Source organism: Echiichthys vipera (genome assembly GCF_963691815.1).
Source record: "Echiichthys vipera genome assembly, chromosome: 5".
NCBI classification, from domain to species: domain Eukaryota; kingdom Metazoa; phylum Chordata; class Actinopteri; order Perciformes; family Trachinidae; genus Echiichthys; species Echiichthys vipera.
Window position 1 is genome coordinate 30,396,137 of NC_139830.1, and position 15,263 is coordinate 30,411,399.

A 15,263-nucleotide genomic window follows, 5' to 3' on the forward strand; every position below is an offset into this window, starting at 1 on the left:
GATTCATTTAGGCTAACATATTCTTCGGGACGCAGCCATGTTTCGGTCAGACAGAGTAAATCAATATGGTTATCTGATATCAGATCATTTATTAATACAGCTTTAGATGACAGAGATCTGATGTCTAAAAGTCCACATTTTATTTTCTGATATTATTACATAGTCGCAGATTTTGCGTTGATTTGTATCAAGTTTTTCTTTATAGCTCCTCTTCTGTTCATTTTTGATCTGTTTAATTTAAATGATCGTGGGGCAGACAGTGTTTGTATACTAAACTGAGCTGGAAAATGCTCCACAGGGAGCGCAGAGAGGTGTGTAAGACTGCCACTATGCTTCCTGGGCACCTGCGATAAGGGCAGCGCAGAGAGGTGTATTAAACTGCAACTCTGCTTCCTGATCCCAACACTGGGTTGTCATGGTTTTAGACCGCTAACAACTGCGTCCAGGTTCTTAGATATGAGAGCGGCACCCTCCAAAGTAGGATGAATACCATCTCTCCTAATAAGACCAGGTTTTCCCCAGAAAGACTGCCAATTATCTACGAAGCCCACGCCAGCGACGGAATGATGACATGCGGCTATACATGTCATCGCAAGTCAAGTTGGGCAGGGGACCAGAGAAAATTACGGAGTCCGACATAGTTTTTGCATAAGCACACACCAGCTCCACATTAATTTTAGTGACCTCTGATTGACGTAATCGGGTGTCATTACCGCCGACGTGAATAACAATCCTACCATATTTACGTTTATACTTAGCCAGAAGTTTCAAATGGGATTCAATGTTGCCCGCTTTGGCCCCTGGGATGCATTTTACTATGGTCCCTGGTGTCACTAAGTTCACGTTTCTCAGAATGGAGCTGCCAATAACCAGTGTTGTTTCCTCAGCATGTGTGTCACTGAGTGGAGAAAACTTGTTTGAACTATGCTTTCCTCTCACAGTCACCCAGGAGGACCCTGGCTGCTCAGGGATTGCCGGGGGAGGGCTAGCAGGAGCTAACGCTACACTATGTGGCTTCGCTCCGGCTAAAGTTGTAGGTGGCTGGCTAGCTACTCTAGCGTAAGACTGAGCTTCCAAGGTGCGGAGCCGTGCCTCTAACTCACTGAGCCTCGCCTCCAGCGCTACAAATACACTACACCTATTACACTTACCATTATCACTAAAGGAGGCAGAGGAGTAGCTAAACATACGACACTTTGAGCAAGAGAGAGCAGGAGAGAGAGCGGGGGAAGCCATCACCAGCCGTGAAGCTAACTGCTAAGCTAAAGTGGCTAACAGCGTGTAACGATTAATTAGCAAGAAAGCGGCTGAAAGAAGGAGAGCTGTGAGTGCTTGAGTAGAACTAGTAGATGTTTAAATGTTAAGCGGTAGTTAGCCGCTGTGGTGAATATTATAGCAAAAACAGTTGAATTTAGTGAGAGCAGCTAACAGTGAAACAACAACGAGTGACCAACACACAAGCACCGGAAATAACGTAATACGTCACCGTAACACGTCAGCACGTACCCGGTGAAAGATATTCCTCTCATGTTCAAAGAATTTCCTCTACTGTTCAAAGATGTTCCTCTAATGTTCAAAGATGTTTGTCTCATGTTCAAAGATGTTCCTCTGATGTTCAAAGATGTTCCTAATGTTCAAAGATGTTCGTCTCATGTTCAAAGATGTTCCTCTGATGTTCAAAGATGTTTCTAATGTTCAAAGATGTTCGTCTCATATTCAAAGATGTTCCTCTGACTTTCAAAGATGTTCCTCTGATGTTCAAAAATGTTCGTCTGATGTTCAAAGATGTTCCTCTGATGTTCAATGGTGTTCCTAATGTTCAAAGATGTTCCTCCGATGTTCGGAGATGTTCCTCTAATGTTCAAAGATGTTCCTCTAATGTTCAAGGATGTTCCTCTCATGTTCAAAGATGTTCCTCTCATGTTCAAAGATGTTCCTCTCATGTTAAAAGATGTTCCTCTCATGTTCAAAGATGTTGCTCTAATGTTCAAAGATGTTCCTCTAATGTTCAAAGATGTTCATCTAATGTTCAAAGATGTTCCTCTAATGTTCAAAGATGTTCCTCTGATGTTCAAAGATGTTCCTAATGTTCAAAGATGTTCCTCTCATGTTCAAAGATGTTCCTCTCATGTTAAAAGATGTTCCTCTCATGTTCAAAGATGTTCCTCTATTGTTCAAAGATGTTCCTCTGAACATGAGAGGAACATCTTTGAACATTAGGAACATCTTAGAACGTCAAAGATGTTCCTCTAATGTTCAAAGATGTTCCTCTCATGTTCAAAGATGTTCCTCTCATGTTAAAAGATGTTCCTCTCATGTTCAAAGATGTTGCTCTAATGTTCAAAGATGTTCCTCTAATGTTCATAGATGTTCATCTAATGTTCAAAGATGTTCCTCTAATGTTCAAAGATGTTCCTCTGACGTTCAAAAATGTTCCTAATGTTCAAAGATGTTCCTCTGATGTTCAAAGATGTTCCTAATGTTCAAAGATGTTCCTCTCATGTTCAAAGATGTTCCTCTCATGTTCAAAGATGTTCCTCTATTGTTCAAAGATGTTCCTCTGAACATGAGAGGAACATCTTTGAACATTAGAGGAACATCTTTGACGTTCTAAGATGTTCCTAATGTTCAGGATTCTGTAAAATTTATATCATCATTTATGTCAGAAAGTGATGAACTGAATTTTGCTGACTGATAAACATGTACAGTAACTGGTGCAGCAGGCCGCAAATGTTAAGCAATGAACACAAACTTTTTTCAGCTATTCTGATAATGAGTAACGATATGAAACACTTTCAATGACAGTTTAATGTGGTGAACACTGCAGTTAGAGAACCCTGTGTTAGTGACCATACTGATGAATGAACCACACAGTAGATAAACCTCAGTTCTGCCATGAGTGCAGGGAGTCTGAATGTAAAGTTTGAAGACAGGGACCTCTAGTGGTAAGAAGGTGATCTGTCAGAGGCAAGAGCTCAAAGGCAGCTGTGCAGTGAAGCCCATTCACAAAATCCATCAATCAGCTCAAGAGCCTGTCAGCTGGGCTTGCTGTCTGAACATGACTTCAACTCTGCAACTGACATCATGATACCACACAACCACCATTTAGAGATAGTGTTTTATTGAGGACGTTTCTTCTGTGACAGACTGAGCTCACTATTATGGCATATACATGGCCAGAGCTATGTGGACATCTGAACATTGCCTCCATGTGTGATGGCATCGCATGTCATCCCAACACCATGGGTATTAATGTGCAGCTATAGCTCCTGCGTCCTCTCCTGTGCTTTCAGTCTTTCCACCAAATATTGAACCCGAGCATGAGTGAGGAGGTCCAGCATCAGGAAATGGTCTCCTCTAAGTTGGAACAACACCATCATCTAAATATGATGCTTTGCTTGATTATTATCCTTTTCCTTCCCTGGAATAAAGAGACCTTATCCAAACCAGAAGAAAACTTCTCCAGACCAAAAGAAAACTTGAGTATGTGGAAAATTACATCCACATACTTTTGGCCATATAGCATATATAATACACTGCAGTATGTCAGTAAACTGGACTTATGTTGCGTTCACACCAAACACGAATGACGCAAATACAATCGCTTCGTGTATTTCAGCTTGTATTGCGCAGCTTGATCACATTTGTCACATTTTTGATCAGCGCTTTAATCGCAGGTAGCAGTCGAGTACCTCTGCAGCCGCATGAGAAGAGTCCTTACACATAAAACAAAGCATCAATGGGCTCCTTCCTTTTGGATTGTATTTGGTAATCCACTTGAATGGACTTTACTATTAGAGGAGCTGGTACAGGGGCCAGTAGGTAAGTCTTTAAAACACTCTTAATAAACTCTGGGTTCACTAACTACGTTGTTGGTGCTTTGTTTTCTGTGTAGGGACTCTTCTCATGCTGCTGCAGAGGTTTGCTGTTATTTTGAGCAGCATTAGTGGTTAAAAGACCTTTTAATACCTTCACCGTGCTGCTCTGAGCTAATTGGTGTTAGCTGCATTTGGCTGTCAGCGACTCTCCGTTAATAGATGTTAAATGAAGAAAAATTTGATGAGTGTATTTGCTGAAAAAGACCCTGGTATGATTTTACGCCGTAATTTCACTTTAACATTATACAGTTGCAAATCTTTGCTCATTCAGATGTCAGTTAAGCACCGAATGTCAAACAAAGACACTTCACACAGCCCCATCACATTTTCCAAGTTTAATAGTTAAAGAATGAAAAAACATCGAAATGTTTTTGTTGTCACATACAGACCATGATTTGGCACAAACCCCCCACAATCCACTCCAATAAGCAAAGTCACAGAGGCACTTTCATCATGAGCAGGCCTACTGTGAGCCAGTGAGCCGGTGAAGATACTGAGGAGTCTGGAGATCAGAAACATCCAGACACAGTGGGGACTTCAGCAACCATCTCAGCCTCCCAGAAACCTTGACTAAAGCTAGGAAAAGCAACTCAAACCAGAAAGGAGCACATCTCTCCTGACCTAGGGGAGTGTCTCAAGTGCAGGTGGGGGTCAGTCCAGAGAATCAGCTGAGATGAACAGTATTAACTTTACTCTGTGGGACTCAGCATGGACAGTCCACAATCATGTTTTATCGTTTTCTTTTATTTAGACAAACCCAAATAAAAGGCACATAAAACACTGCGCATATGTTTACATAATTATTCTCAATGGACATACATTTAAAAAAAATGTAGGAATGTTTTACCTTTCTGCTAATCAGAAAGCCTAGCCTTCGTATATACAAAAATTACCATTGTTAATGTTCTAATACAAAAAGATTTATAAAAGGTTATTTTTTTCTCGCATGTGTCTGTCATAGCTAACATGTCCTCTGAACTAAATGGTTTGTACAAAGATATACATTCATTTGCCTTCACATCTGCCAAATTCATCATACAAACTTCACAGAAAATAAAAAATAAAAATGAATCTTTCAAATCATTATTTGGCCAAATAATGCTTTTCACATTGGAGTCAAATTAAAAAAATTAAAAACACATGGTTAACTGTCACCGATGCATTTCCATGACCATGACCCAAATGAAGAATTCATGTTTAGAGATTGTTCCTGAAGTAGAATAACTTCACAATCGTTAGGTTTAAAAAAAAGAAATTAAAAAAAAGCTAATCACAACAGTTTGGTTGCCAGACCTGCGGGGCTCTCGGCCGTCTGAACTGATGAAGGCTTCCCTCACAAAACTCTTCCGTCACACAGCACATCAGGAGGAAGCATGGACGTGTGGAAAAGTCTTGCAAAGTATTTCAGGCACACTTGTTTACGGCCACTGGAGAAGGACAAATGACACCACACACTACCTTTCATCTTACATTTTTTTTTCTTTTTTAGTGTTTTGTTTTCATAAAAAGTCACTAGCCTCCTAATAATGGTTGTTGAACTCAAATCTACACTGGACACGCTCAGTCATCCACATGCAACATTGAAAAAATATATCTAATCAAATAAAGATGGGAAATGAATCAGATTCCAAGAGCATAATGCCATTCCACATTGGAGCATTTCCCTTGGTGGACAGTGTTGACATGCACACAATGAAGTGAAGCGGCCGAACATCTGGGCTGCCCCAGTGCAGATGATGGGCCAGGTGAAGTGTAGAGCAAACACCAATCATTGTCTCATTCCACCGAAAAGAAATACCCCCTAAGTACCACTCTTCTGTAGTGTGCACATCCTACAGTTTGCTGCAAGTGCTTCAGAGTTCTTGTGCTGAACAAAAGGCCCTGAACTACTCACAGGCTTCAAATCTACAAACTACTTCACTTGTGTTCCTCGACTCATTATGTGAGCCTGCTGAAGAAACCGCTGAGGCCGAGATCACAAAAGAGACTTCATACGTTTGCGCCTTTGCTCATTCACTGTCCACGGGTTCAGGTGGAAATCTGGACCCAGTGTTTCCTTTAAAGCCGTTCTGACTCTGTGCAGGTTCAACAGGTCTCAGCTTCAGCCACGTCGTCCTTACACGCAGACTCTCGGTGGAGCTTTTGGAAGATATGACTCACTTTGTGCTGCATCTTTTTCTTCCTTTCCTCCATTGATGGAAACTGTGGTTACGTGCAGTTTACAACACTGCTATCCCGCAATGAAAGCCTCTGTGTTAGATCAGATCGTATAACGGCATCAGAAACCCTGTCTGATGTCAGAATCTGAGAATTTGTGTCAACTTTCCAAAACAATCAAAAGATAATCACACCCACTTCCATCCATCGTCAGGAACCTACTTATTTCAGCTCAATACACAGTGAATACGTGCACTTATGTGTGGTCTAACCTGAATAAGGATTCATTAGAGCTTTCAAGTCCTGATCCAGAGCCATGATTCATTGGACCAGATAGCTTTCTTATAGTCAACAGGACTGACAAGAATGCAACACATACTGTGTACGGATATTCTTTTTGTGCCACAGCAGTCTAGTAGTATTAGCTGTCCTACTATGACAGGACTGGGGACTTTGCAATGACTTGACCCCCCCAAAATCTCCCAAGTTTAAGTGCTGCCTCCCATCTTTGAATGACGAGGCTTGTGTACTGGCCCACTCAAAGAGTTCAGTTGTTTCAGTCTTGAGGACACTCAAACCAAAAACACCAGTTCTCAGTAATGACTTCACATGGAAAGAATAGGAATTACAAATACTTGAATTTTATGCTGTTTCTCTGACGTCTTGCTCTTTCAGCCACATCTGAGCTTTCAGCTTGAAATAAAGCCTCCTTTGTGATCACAGCCTCAATTTTCCAGTAAAGATGACATGATAAAAAACACAAAAAACAATAAAATAACTAAAAACCAACAATGAGCTATGCAAGTGAGATCTACAGAGAAATGTTTCTTAAAAAGGATAAAGCTGCAGTTTTGTTTCTTTATAATTGATCAAGAATCCTCGAGAAACCCCAACCAACAATGACGTTATCCTGCTGACAGCTTTGATCTGTGCAGCTACAGTCTGATACTGCCGACTCCGTGCCACAGAATTTTGTTTTTCAAAAACTAATAAAGATACCATGTGGGCCAGATAACACGCACTGGCAAGCAGCTACTTTTACAATCTGAGGGGAATAAACTGCACTCGTTCATGTTAATGAGGAAGCATTGTTACCAACTCAGTGCTATGGCTTCTTAATGTGTTTGCAATCGTTTTTAGACAATGGAGTTCTGGAGGCACAAAGTTCTATCATGCTGTAGCTACACACAATTTGTTGATAAGGAAAAGAAACTGACAGCAGCTGTATCCTTTAGTCTCTGCTCATTTCTCTCTCCTCTGGAGAAATGATGGACGGCCACATCAGTGGTGATAGAGTTCTTGCATTGCTAGCCTATGGTAAGTAGAGGGATGTCCCCTCTCCCACAGGTAAAAGGCAATAAAATAGTGTTTTATATTTACAAAGAAACGGTCAGTGTGTATATTGTTGAACTATTCTCAGTAACCTTCCTGAGTTTGACTGACAGTGATGGGATCCTATACCTGCTAAAGTAAACAATCTAACCAACGGAACATACCACAAGTGAACTTTGGGACTGCTTCTGTTGTGCAGTCTAATGAGCCCCTGGGTAGCTCTCCTGACCTCTACAGTTACGTCCTTAGTAATCAAACATTTTAAATTATTTGACCTTTGATAATACTGCCATTTTAAGGGCAAATCGTAGGGGACACCGTTTCAGTACGAGACATTTCCTCTTTGCTGTACCTTCAACTGCCACGTCCTGATATAAATACATACAAAAATTCCCCCAAACAGATAAACTTGTGTAGAGTACCCAGCAGTGACCACTGACTGGTTTCCAGCAACTTTTGAACACATGCATGGGGGTGGGGGTGGGTTGAGGGTTCTGAACAGACTCTGAACCAACCGCGATACCCCTAACCCTCCCCCAAAATGGAAGCTTTGTTTGTTTTGTAATTAAACTTTAAAATACATAAAACCATCAAATACTGATAAATTCACTAAAACAGAAAAAAATTTGCCATTACGAGGAAGCATTTAAGAACAACTCCGACAATACACTTCCATTTAAGGAGCTGTTTAACAAAGCCTAAGGTATAGTAAGGTGTCATGTATCAACCATGTTTAAAGTCAGATGCCCAGTTGAAGAAATCATTGAAGTTGTCACTTTTACAAGACCGACACTGTCCTTCAGCGGCTAAACAGAAAAGGAAACATTCTGAAAAGGGCTTCAAAAGGGTTTGCCTCTCTACAGCATATGTTTAATAACAACACTGCTGCAATGAGCTGCCTCACCCTCAACTAACAGACTACCCAAGTTTGAAAAAGGGGATGGGCACGGGATAAATAAAAAGAAAATATAGATAAAACTATCGCAGCTGATATTGTAATAACTGCCCAATAAATGTAAACCAAAGTGGAAGCAAATCCTCTTTTGGTTGGAGTGTAATAAAACCTGTTCATGTGATGATCTGCCAGTAACACAACAATTAGACATAACTATACATACAAATAACCTCAAAGTAAAATGATGCATAACGGAAAATTATTATTGCAATTGGCTTCTAATGAATTAGTCAGACAGACGGGGGGTCAGACAGCCCCACGAGGCGCCGATTTTCTAACTGGGTTTCAAAACTGAGAATTTAGTGGCCTGTGAAAGTTTAAATACTGTTAAATGTTTTTCCCCTTGTCTTTTAAAATATAGCATTTAAGGGGAAACGCTATACTTAGAAAATCTTTGGCATAAAATGATCATTATTTACACAGACGAGGTTATCTGAAGTGTTCTGTGGCCTGTGAAATCCTTTGGGTCAATCAGGCAGTAGAGGTAAAAAAAAAATATCGATTATCTGGGCGTGAAAGTTCATTCTTCACCTCTGACCAAAAAACTTCAGAATTTGCTATCTTCTTCAGAGCTTTCAACTATTTATCATGGTCTTGATCAGCAGATGGCGATGGGAGGCCAATCACATCTGGCACCAAAGACCATCTTTGAATAGACCCATACTTGGGTCACGCAGTGACAGCTCTACTGATAGTATGTGAACTGTGGTTGATAGCTATGAGAAAAAAATAGGTTTTTTTTTTTAATGCCAAACCAGTTGAGTAGGTACACCAGTACACCTAGTAGGTATGATAAAGACTAGTCAAAGGCTGTGACCAATACAACAGTTAATCTGTAACACCACAAAACAAGGTCGAGCTATACAACTTGAGATAAAAAGATAATTAGATACTTTTGACCGGTGTAAGCAATGTTGCAAATCCACGAGCAGGACTGATTTATGTTAATATTTGATTTACAGACTTTTTGCATCAATGTGATGAAGTACCTTGATTTGTCAGGTAATTAATTCACTGGGTTAGCCAAAAACATTAAAATCTATCTGGTATCAATAAAACTTTTTCCTATTTCATTTCTAGAAAGGTCCTATATTACAATATCTAAAATAATAAAAAAAATATCTGATAGATGAGTTTTAAATGTTGCCCATCCCTAAAATAGACCACTCATTTGACCGAGTATCCTGTCAAGGGCAGCAAACTTGAACTCATATGCTATGTTAGCTAATACTCTGGAATGAGTGACTAAGCAAAGACATTTTTTTAAGGATATTTGAAAGATTTGTTCTTTTGTAAATACAAACAAAATGAAAAAATGACCAAAGGATGCAGTAATAATCACTCATGTAAGGAACTATCTTTGTTCTCTACCTGTGTGATTGAATGAATTAGTTATGACCTTTTCATGTTCAATACACCATCAACCCATCCAAAGAGATGGTCACAGATCTGACAGGCTCGTCCATTATTAGGCAGTTAAAACATTATCGGCTCTTACATGAGCTAAAAGATAAAAGCTCTACCAAGGAGGGGAGGAGGGCAGAACTTGGGATAGAAAAGGCATGCTATCCATGGGCCTCATGGCAATGTTGAGTGGCCCGGTGATATTCATGGGCATGGGAGTGGTGATAGCCACTGGGTGGGCGATATTCATGTGGGCTGTTGTAGGGATGTTGACGGAGGCCAGGTTCACAGGGCCAGTGATGGTGACAGGGTGCTGCAGGTTGACCGATGAAGCGATGTTGACCGTGCTGGTGGCGATGTTCATTTGAGCAGCGATGGTGACGGGATTGCTAGAAATGCCGCCGCGGTTCATGGCCGAGGTGATGGCCGCAGAGTTGGTGACCGGCGTCGTAGAGTTGGTGTGCACGTTGTTGGCGTCTGTTTTAAAAAAAGATAGACGAGAGTAGATTTAGGGCTAGTCAACCTTGCAGAAATATACTACCCCTCCAAAACAGGGAAAGTCAACAGCCCTCTCAGCTCCTTGGCTGTTTAGTTGGGTCACTGAAAATGTCAATACATCATTAATACATTGTCAACTGTGGTAATATTGTTGAAAAAAACCTACCTTTGTGAGAGTTGTCAATTAGGACTTGGAAGGAGTTATTTAAAATCTCTCCTACCGTCAACTCACCTGAGGGGTAAATTCAAAAAGCAGGATCAATAGACTAACCAGCTAACTGTCCATTTTTTTTTAATTCAAAACTTTCATTTTAAACAGTAACACATTATGAAGGACATCTTAAGCTTTGTGTATGCCTAAGGCTGGACACACACTACAATTAGACTATCCCCGATGAGCTCAGGGCCAGCACATTACAGGGCCATTATCAACTTGTCTTAGCCATGCTGCGAGGTGGCTGGCTCGCTGCTGGGTCTTTTTCTGATCGGATCTCCCAATGTGGAGCATTCCAATTTCTGTCAAACAAGTTTATTATTATAATTGTGAGATTTGAAGAAGAGTGAGAGGATGGACAAGCCAATTTATCAATCTGGTCAAAGTCAGGACAGAAATGACAGTTGGGTAATGCAAGATGACCCTTGGTGTTAGGGTCCAGTTTGTGGTTCATTTAAATGACCTACTGATCCTGCTTCATGAAATTTAACCTTATATTAGCAAAACTTTATATCTTCAAAACAGAAGAACCTTAATTACACCAGTCCTCAGAGAAAATAAAGCATTGTGTGCTTGAGCAACATGGCACGTAAAGAAAAAACTGGCCACTTATGTTTTGCAGATTTGCAGAGGTTAATTCAGTGTTTCAGGGTTTCTGCTACTAGCTACTGGATTACCTTTTCGTGGCCCTGAGTGGTTCCACTGCCAGTCACTTATGCCTATTCAGAAATACAGACACATATGGGGTTACACAAGCACAGGGGAGCAGTGCCACCATCTGGGAGTCAGCTTTAACAGTTGACACTTAAGTTGGGTGTATGTGGCATGGGGTGTTAAATATTAAACATTTTTTTAACACGGGCTTCGTGGTTTCTACTGGGGTGAGGAAAACAAAAACAGTGCATCTTTATTTTGATCACTGGAAACAATGTCCGAATACAAAACCAATATTCAAATCACTTTTAAACATCTTTGGAACATATCAATGTTTTAATTTAGTGAAGAATGTTTGACTAAACTCTATAATGCAGCAGCAATCGTCATGTAGACTCTTTGTTTCTGAATGAAGCTATGCATCATTCCAAGTAGGGAAGTGTTTTTAGTCACTTCAAAAGGATGCTATATACCACAAACAAAACACGGAATTCAGGCACCAATATTCATTTGTTTACCTTAGCATAATTTATTACATCTAATGTATCTTCTTTTAAAGGGTATGTTAATGATTTAGTATTGCACTTGCATAACGGTGAGGAATACACAAAAGACATATTTAAGAAGGTAGAATCGGAGCAGCAGACTGCAATATCCTGACATGTCCTTAGTATGGTTCATGATGCAACTTAATAACGTCTTAAGCACCTAAACCTTTCACTCTTACAGTTGTCATAGCTTCCACCTGAATAACTTAGCCCTTGTGTCTGGATTGTACTCGCCAGTCCGGCACAGCAGGGATTTTCTCTGCCATTACAGCGATACCTGCTTAAAGGTGTGTCTTCAGTGGTGTGGCTTTTCACGGTGTATCTTGGCCGTCTTTGTATTTTAGTGTTTTGTATCTTTAGTTTCATAAGATGATACGGCTGAACACGAACATGAAAGTAAAATAAAACATATCTGAAAGCGTAAACAGAGAAACTAAACTTCAAACCACAGAGATTCAGTTATAAGCAAACCAAAAGAACAGCATTTCAAAAGTAAGCTGATCGCACCAGAGGAGCAAACACATGAGTAAATTGAACAAATAACTCATGTAGAAATTCAAATATTTAGCAAGACAAAGACGGCCAGATACTGGCCGAGTACAACAGGCCTTCGCCTCTTAATGATCCAACTGACACATTTACATGACCAACATCCTTCAACCAGTTAAGGGTTTGTTATGAAAAAGTGACAGTACACCATGATTTAAAAAAACAAAATGATTCAAAGTGCTGATGAGCTGGCAGTTTGCAGCATGAATCGTGTATCAGTTAAAGAACAGTTACTTAAAACAGCATTCAGACGGACTTCAGCCTAGCGTGAAAAGGCAGTAATTGGAGTTATTAAATTAAAAATAAATGTTGTGCCATTAAATTCTTAGTATCATCATTGATAGTCTTAATTTGTTCTACTGTAGGATATACTACCTAAATATATAGGGGAGATCATATTAAGAGAACAAATGATTAATAATTCATTTGTTCTGAAATACTGTTATTTTTTACTGTTCAGAATTTGATAGCTGTGACTATACCACTGCTGTAGTAGCATGTTTTTTTTTTTTTTTTTTAAATAACCAAGGCACCAGAAACCTTTATTTTGTGGAAAAAATAAATAAATAAAAAAGACACTTTCAGATCCCTCCCAGTCATTGGTGTTAATCAGCACCTGGTGACAATTGAGTTCATTGTTGGACACACCCTATTTATCTGCAGCTCTCCTGGTTACTTTGCAAGATGGCAGCTGCTTTAAGGTGACTGAAGCCCTGAGACGGCAGGTTGTCCAGATGAAGAACAAAGGGATGACCCTCTCAGCCATCAGAGAGAGGTTGGGCGTTCACAGTCTGTGATTTCAAGAAGATTGAAACTTTACAAGGACACAGATTCATTTAAGTCCCTCAGAAAGGCCGGTCGTCCACGTAGAACAAGTGCACGAGAGGACAGGATTATGACTCTTAATGGGGAATCAGTTCAACTCTGCAGCTGGAGTTGGTCTCCAGTTCAGTGCTGAACAGGACAAGGATCTCTGCACACAATGTCTCGTCATATAAGACTTTTCAGACTGAAAGCCCACTCTGCAGTGACCAAACCTCTCATCAGCAGAAAGAATAAAAAGGCTAGACTTGCCTTTGCTGAGGAGCATGTTGTGCGAACAGAGGAGAACTGATCCAGCGTGACTTCAGTGATGAGAGTACGTTCAGTTTATTTGTGTCTGATGGAAACATTATGTTCAGCGTAGGAATGAGGAAAGGCTAAATCCAAAGTGTGTAAAGAAGTCAGTTACATTTGGAGGAGGAAGTGTCATGGTTTGGGGATGTTTTCTGCAGCAGGAGTTGGGCCTCTTGTACAGCCACATGGCAGGGTGAATGCAAATGTTCATGTGAACCTCCTTCAGCAACATGCAATACCTTCACTGCAACTGTCTCCCAATCAGCTGCAATTTTCATGCAAGACAATGTCCCCTGTCACACTGCAAAACAGGTGAAGCAGTCCCTTGAAGCTAAGAATATTGAAACAATGAAATGGCTGTCCAGTTCTAAACCCCATAGAGCATGGGTGTCAAACTGATCCAGTAAAGGGCCATGTTGCTGCAGGTTTTCATTCCAACCAATCAAAAACCTTTACTGGATCAGTTTGACACCCCTGCCATAGAGAATCTCTGGAAAATCCTTAGAGACAAAGTAATGTCTAAGAAACCCACTCAAGTTAGTGAACTGTGGAAGAGAGTGAGTCATAATGGACGCAGATCAAACCAGAGCAGAGTGAGAAACTAGTGATGTCATTCAAAGCTGTGGCTTCTACACTTCCTGTTCATTTTTGAATCCTAGAGAAGAAAACATTGTAGAAATATTCTCTTCTGATAAATAGGGCGTGTCCAACAATTAGGTCAATTGTCACCAGGTGCTAGATTAACACCATTAACTGGGAGGGATCTGAAAGTGTTCTCTGATTCTGATCATTGGTCATTTATAAAAACATGCTAGTACAGCAGTGGTATAGACACAGCTGATATTCTATCAAATTCTGAACAGTAAAAAAAAAAACAGTATTTCAGAATAAATCAAGAATCAATACTTTGTTCTCTGATTTTAAGCTCCACTGTATATCTTTGTCTCAATTAGTAAATAAAACAATTAAGTGTGTGCCAGAAATACGTATGTTAATTGAGTGAAGAAGGAATATATGCCAGTGGTAGAAACAAACAAAACCTTTAAAAAACGTATGAAGTCATAACTAGTATGTAATTGCAAAGATCATCGTACCCTTAACAGTTTTTGAAGAAGCCTATCGTACCCAAGACTAAAATTCTGTTTTCCACAGAACATCGAATAACAAAAGTGTTCTGTGTTTTGCAAAGATTTGATTTCGCAGATGCTTTTTTTCATTGTTTCACTCAATGAGTAACTGCCAACACACACATTCCTGTTCCCAGATTAAAGCATCAAAACCACATTAGAGCTCATGATGGCAAATCAGTTAGGGCACTGACTGGAGGAGTGGTAGTTCGGCTGTACCAGACACACCTGAGTCTAACAATAATCAAACTGTGACAAGCATCAGCTGCTTGATAACGAGCAAATTGTTAGCATCAGGTGTGTAAGGGCAGAGAGAAACCTAAAACATGCAGGACAGGGGCTCTCCAGGACTGGACTTGCCTACCCCTGAGCTGTAAAAATACTAATTATCTTATATGTTATTAGCATTTGGGAATTTTACATGGTTGTGGCTGGGGTGGTGTCACAGTTTCAAATTTCCCATTGATTAGTTCAACTAAAACAGTGGACCATGTAGTGAGGAGGTTTAAGAGAAGTAAACAGACTATGGCCTACCTTTATTGTTACATGGGCTGCTGAAGCTGGCCTGGCCGTGGGTCTTGAGGTGACTTGTGATGTAGGCAGCGCTTAGCATTTTGCCACAGATGTTGCAGGTCACTTTGCCTTCATGTCTGATCATGTGGGAGCGCAGACGGTCTTTGGTAGCGAAGGCAGAGGTACAGGCCTGGGACAGAAAACCAGTGAATATTGTTGGTTTTTCTCTCTTAACACATGAGGAACCCAACCATGCAACTGGAATGCTCACATCAACAAGAAGACAAATATAAGCTCCTTGCTTGCAAAAGATATTCA

The 15,263-nt window shown here is 40.3% G+C and overlaps 1 protein-coding gene across 3 annotated transcripts in view; it reads right to left on the reverse strand.

Moving 5' to 3' along the window:
• Positions 1-4,260: 4,260 nt before the first annotated feature.
• The window catches only part of LOC310947191 (vascular endothelial zinc finger 1-like), a 29,768-nt gene continuing 18,765 nt past the window's right edge, over positions 4,261-15,263 (reverse strand). Inside the window, exons 4-7 of one of the 3 annotated variants that reach the window (XM_083913921.1) lie at positions 14,967-15,135; positions 11,116-11,157; positions 10,391-10,456; positions 4,261-10,203 (exon numbers count right to left, since the gene is read on the reverse strand). In XM_083913921.1, coding sequence (XP_083770047.1) covers positions 9,842-10,203; positions 10,391-10,456; positions 11,116-11,157; positions 14,967-15,135 — 639 coding nt within the window. In that variant the 3' untranslated portion in view covers positions 4,261-9,841. The remainder of the gene's footprint in view (positions 10,204-10,390; positions 10,457-11,115; positions 11,158-14,966; positions 15,136-15,263) is intronic. The other 2 variants (XM_083913922.1, XM_083913923.1) reach the window with 2 other exon arrangements.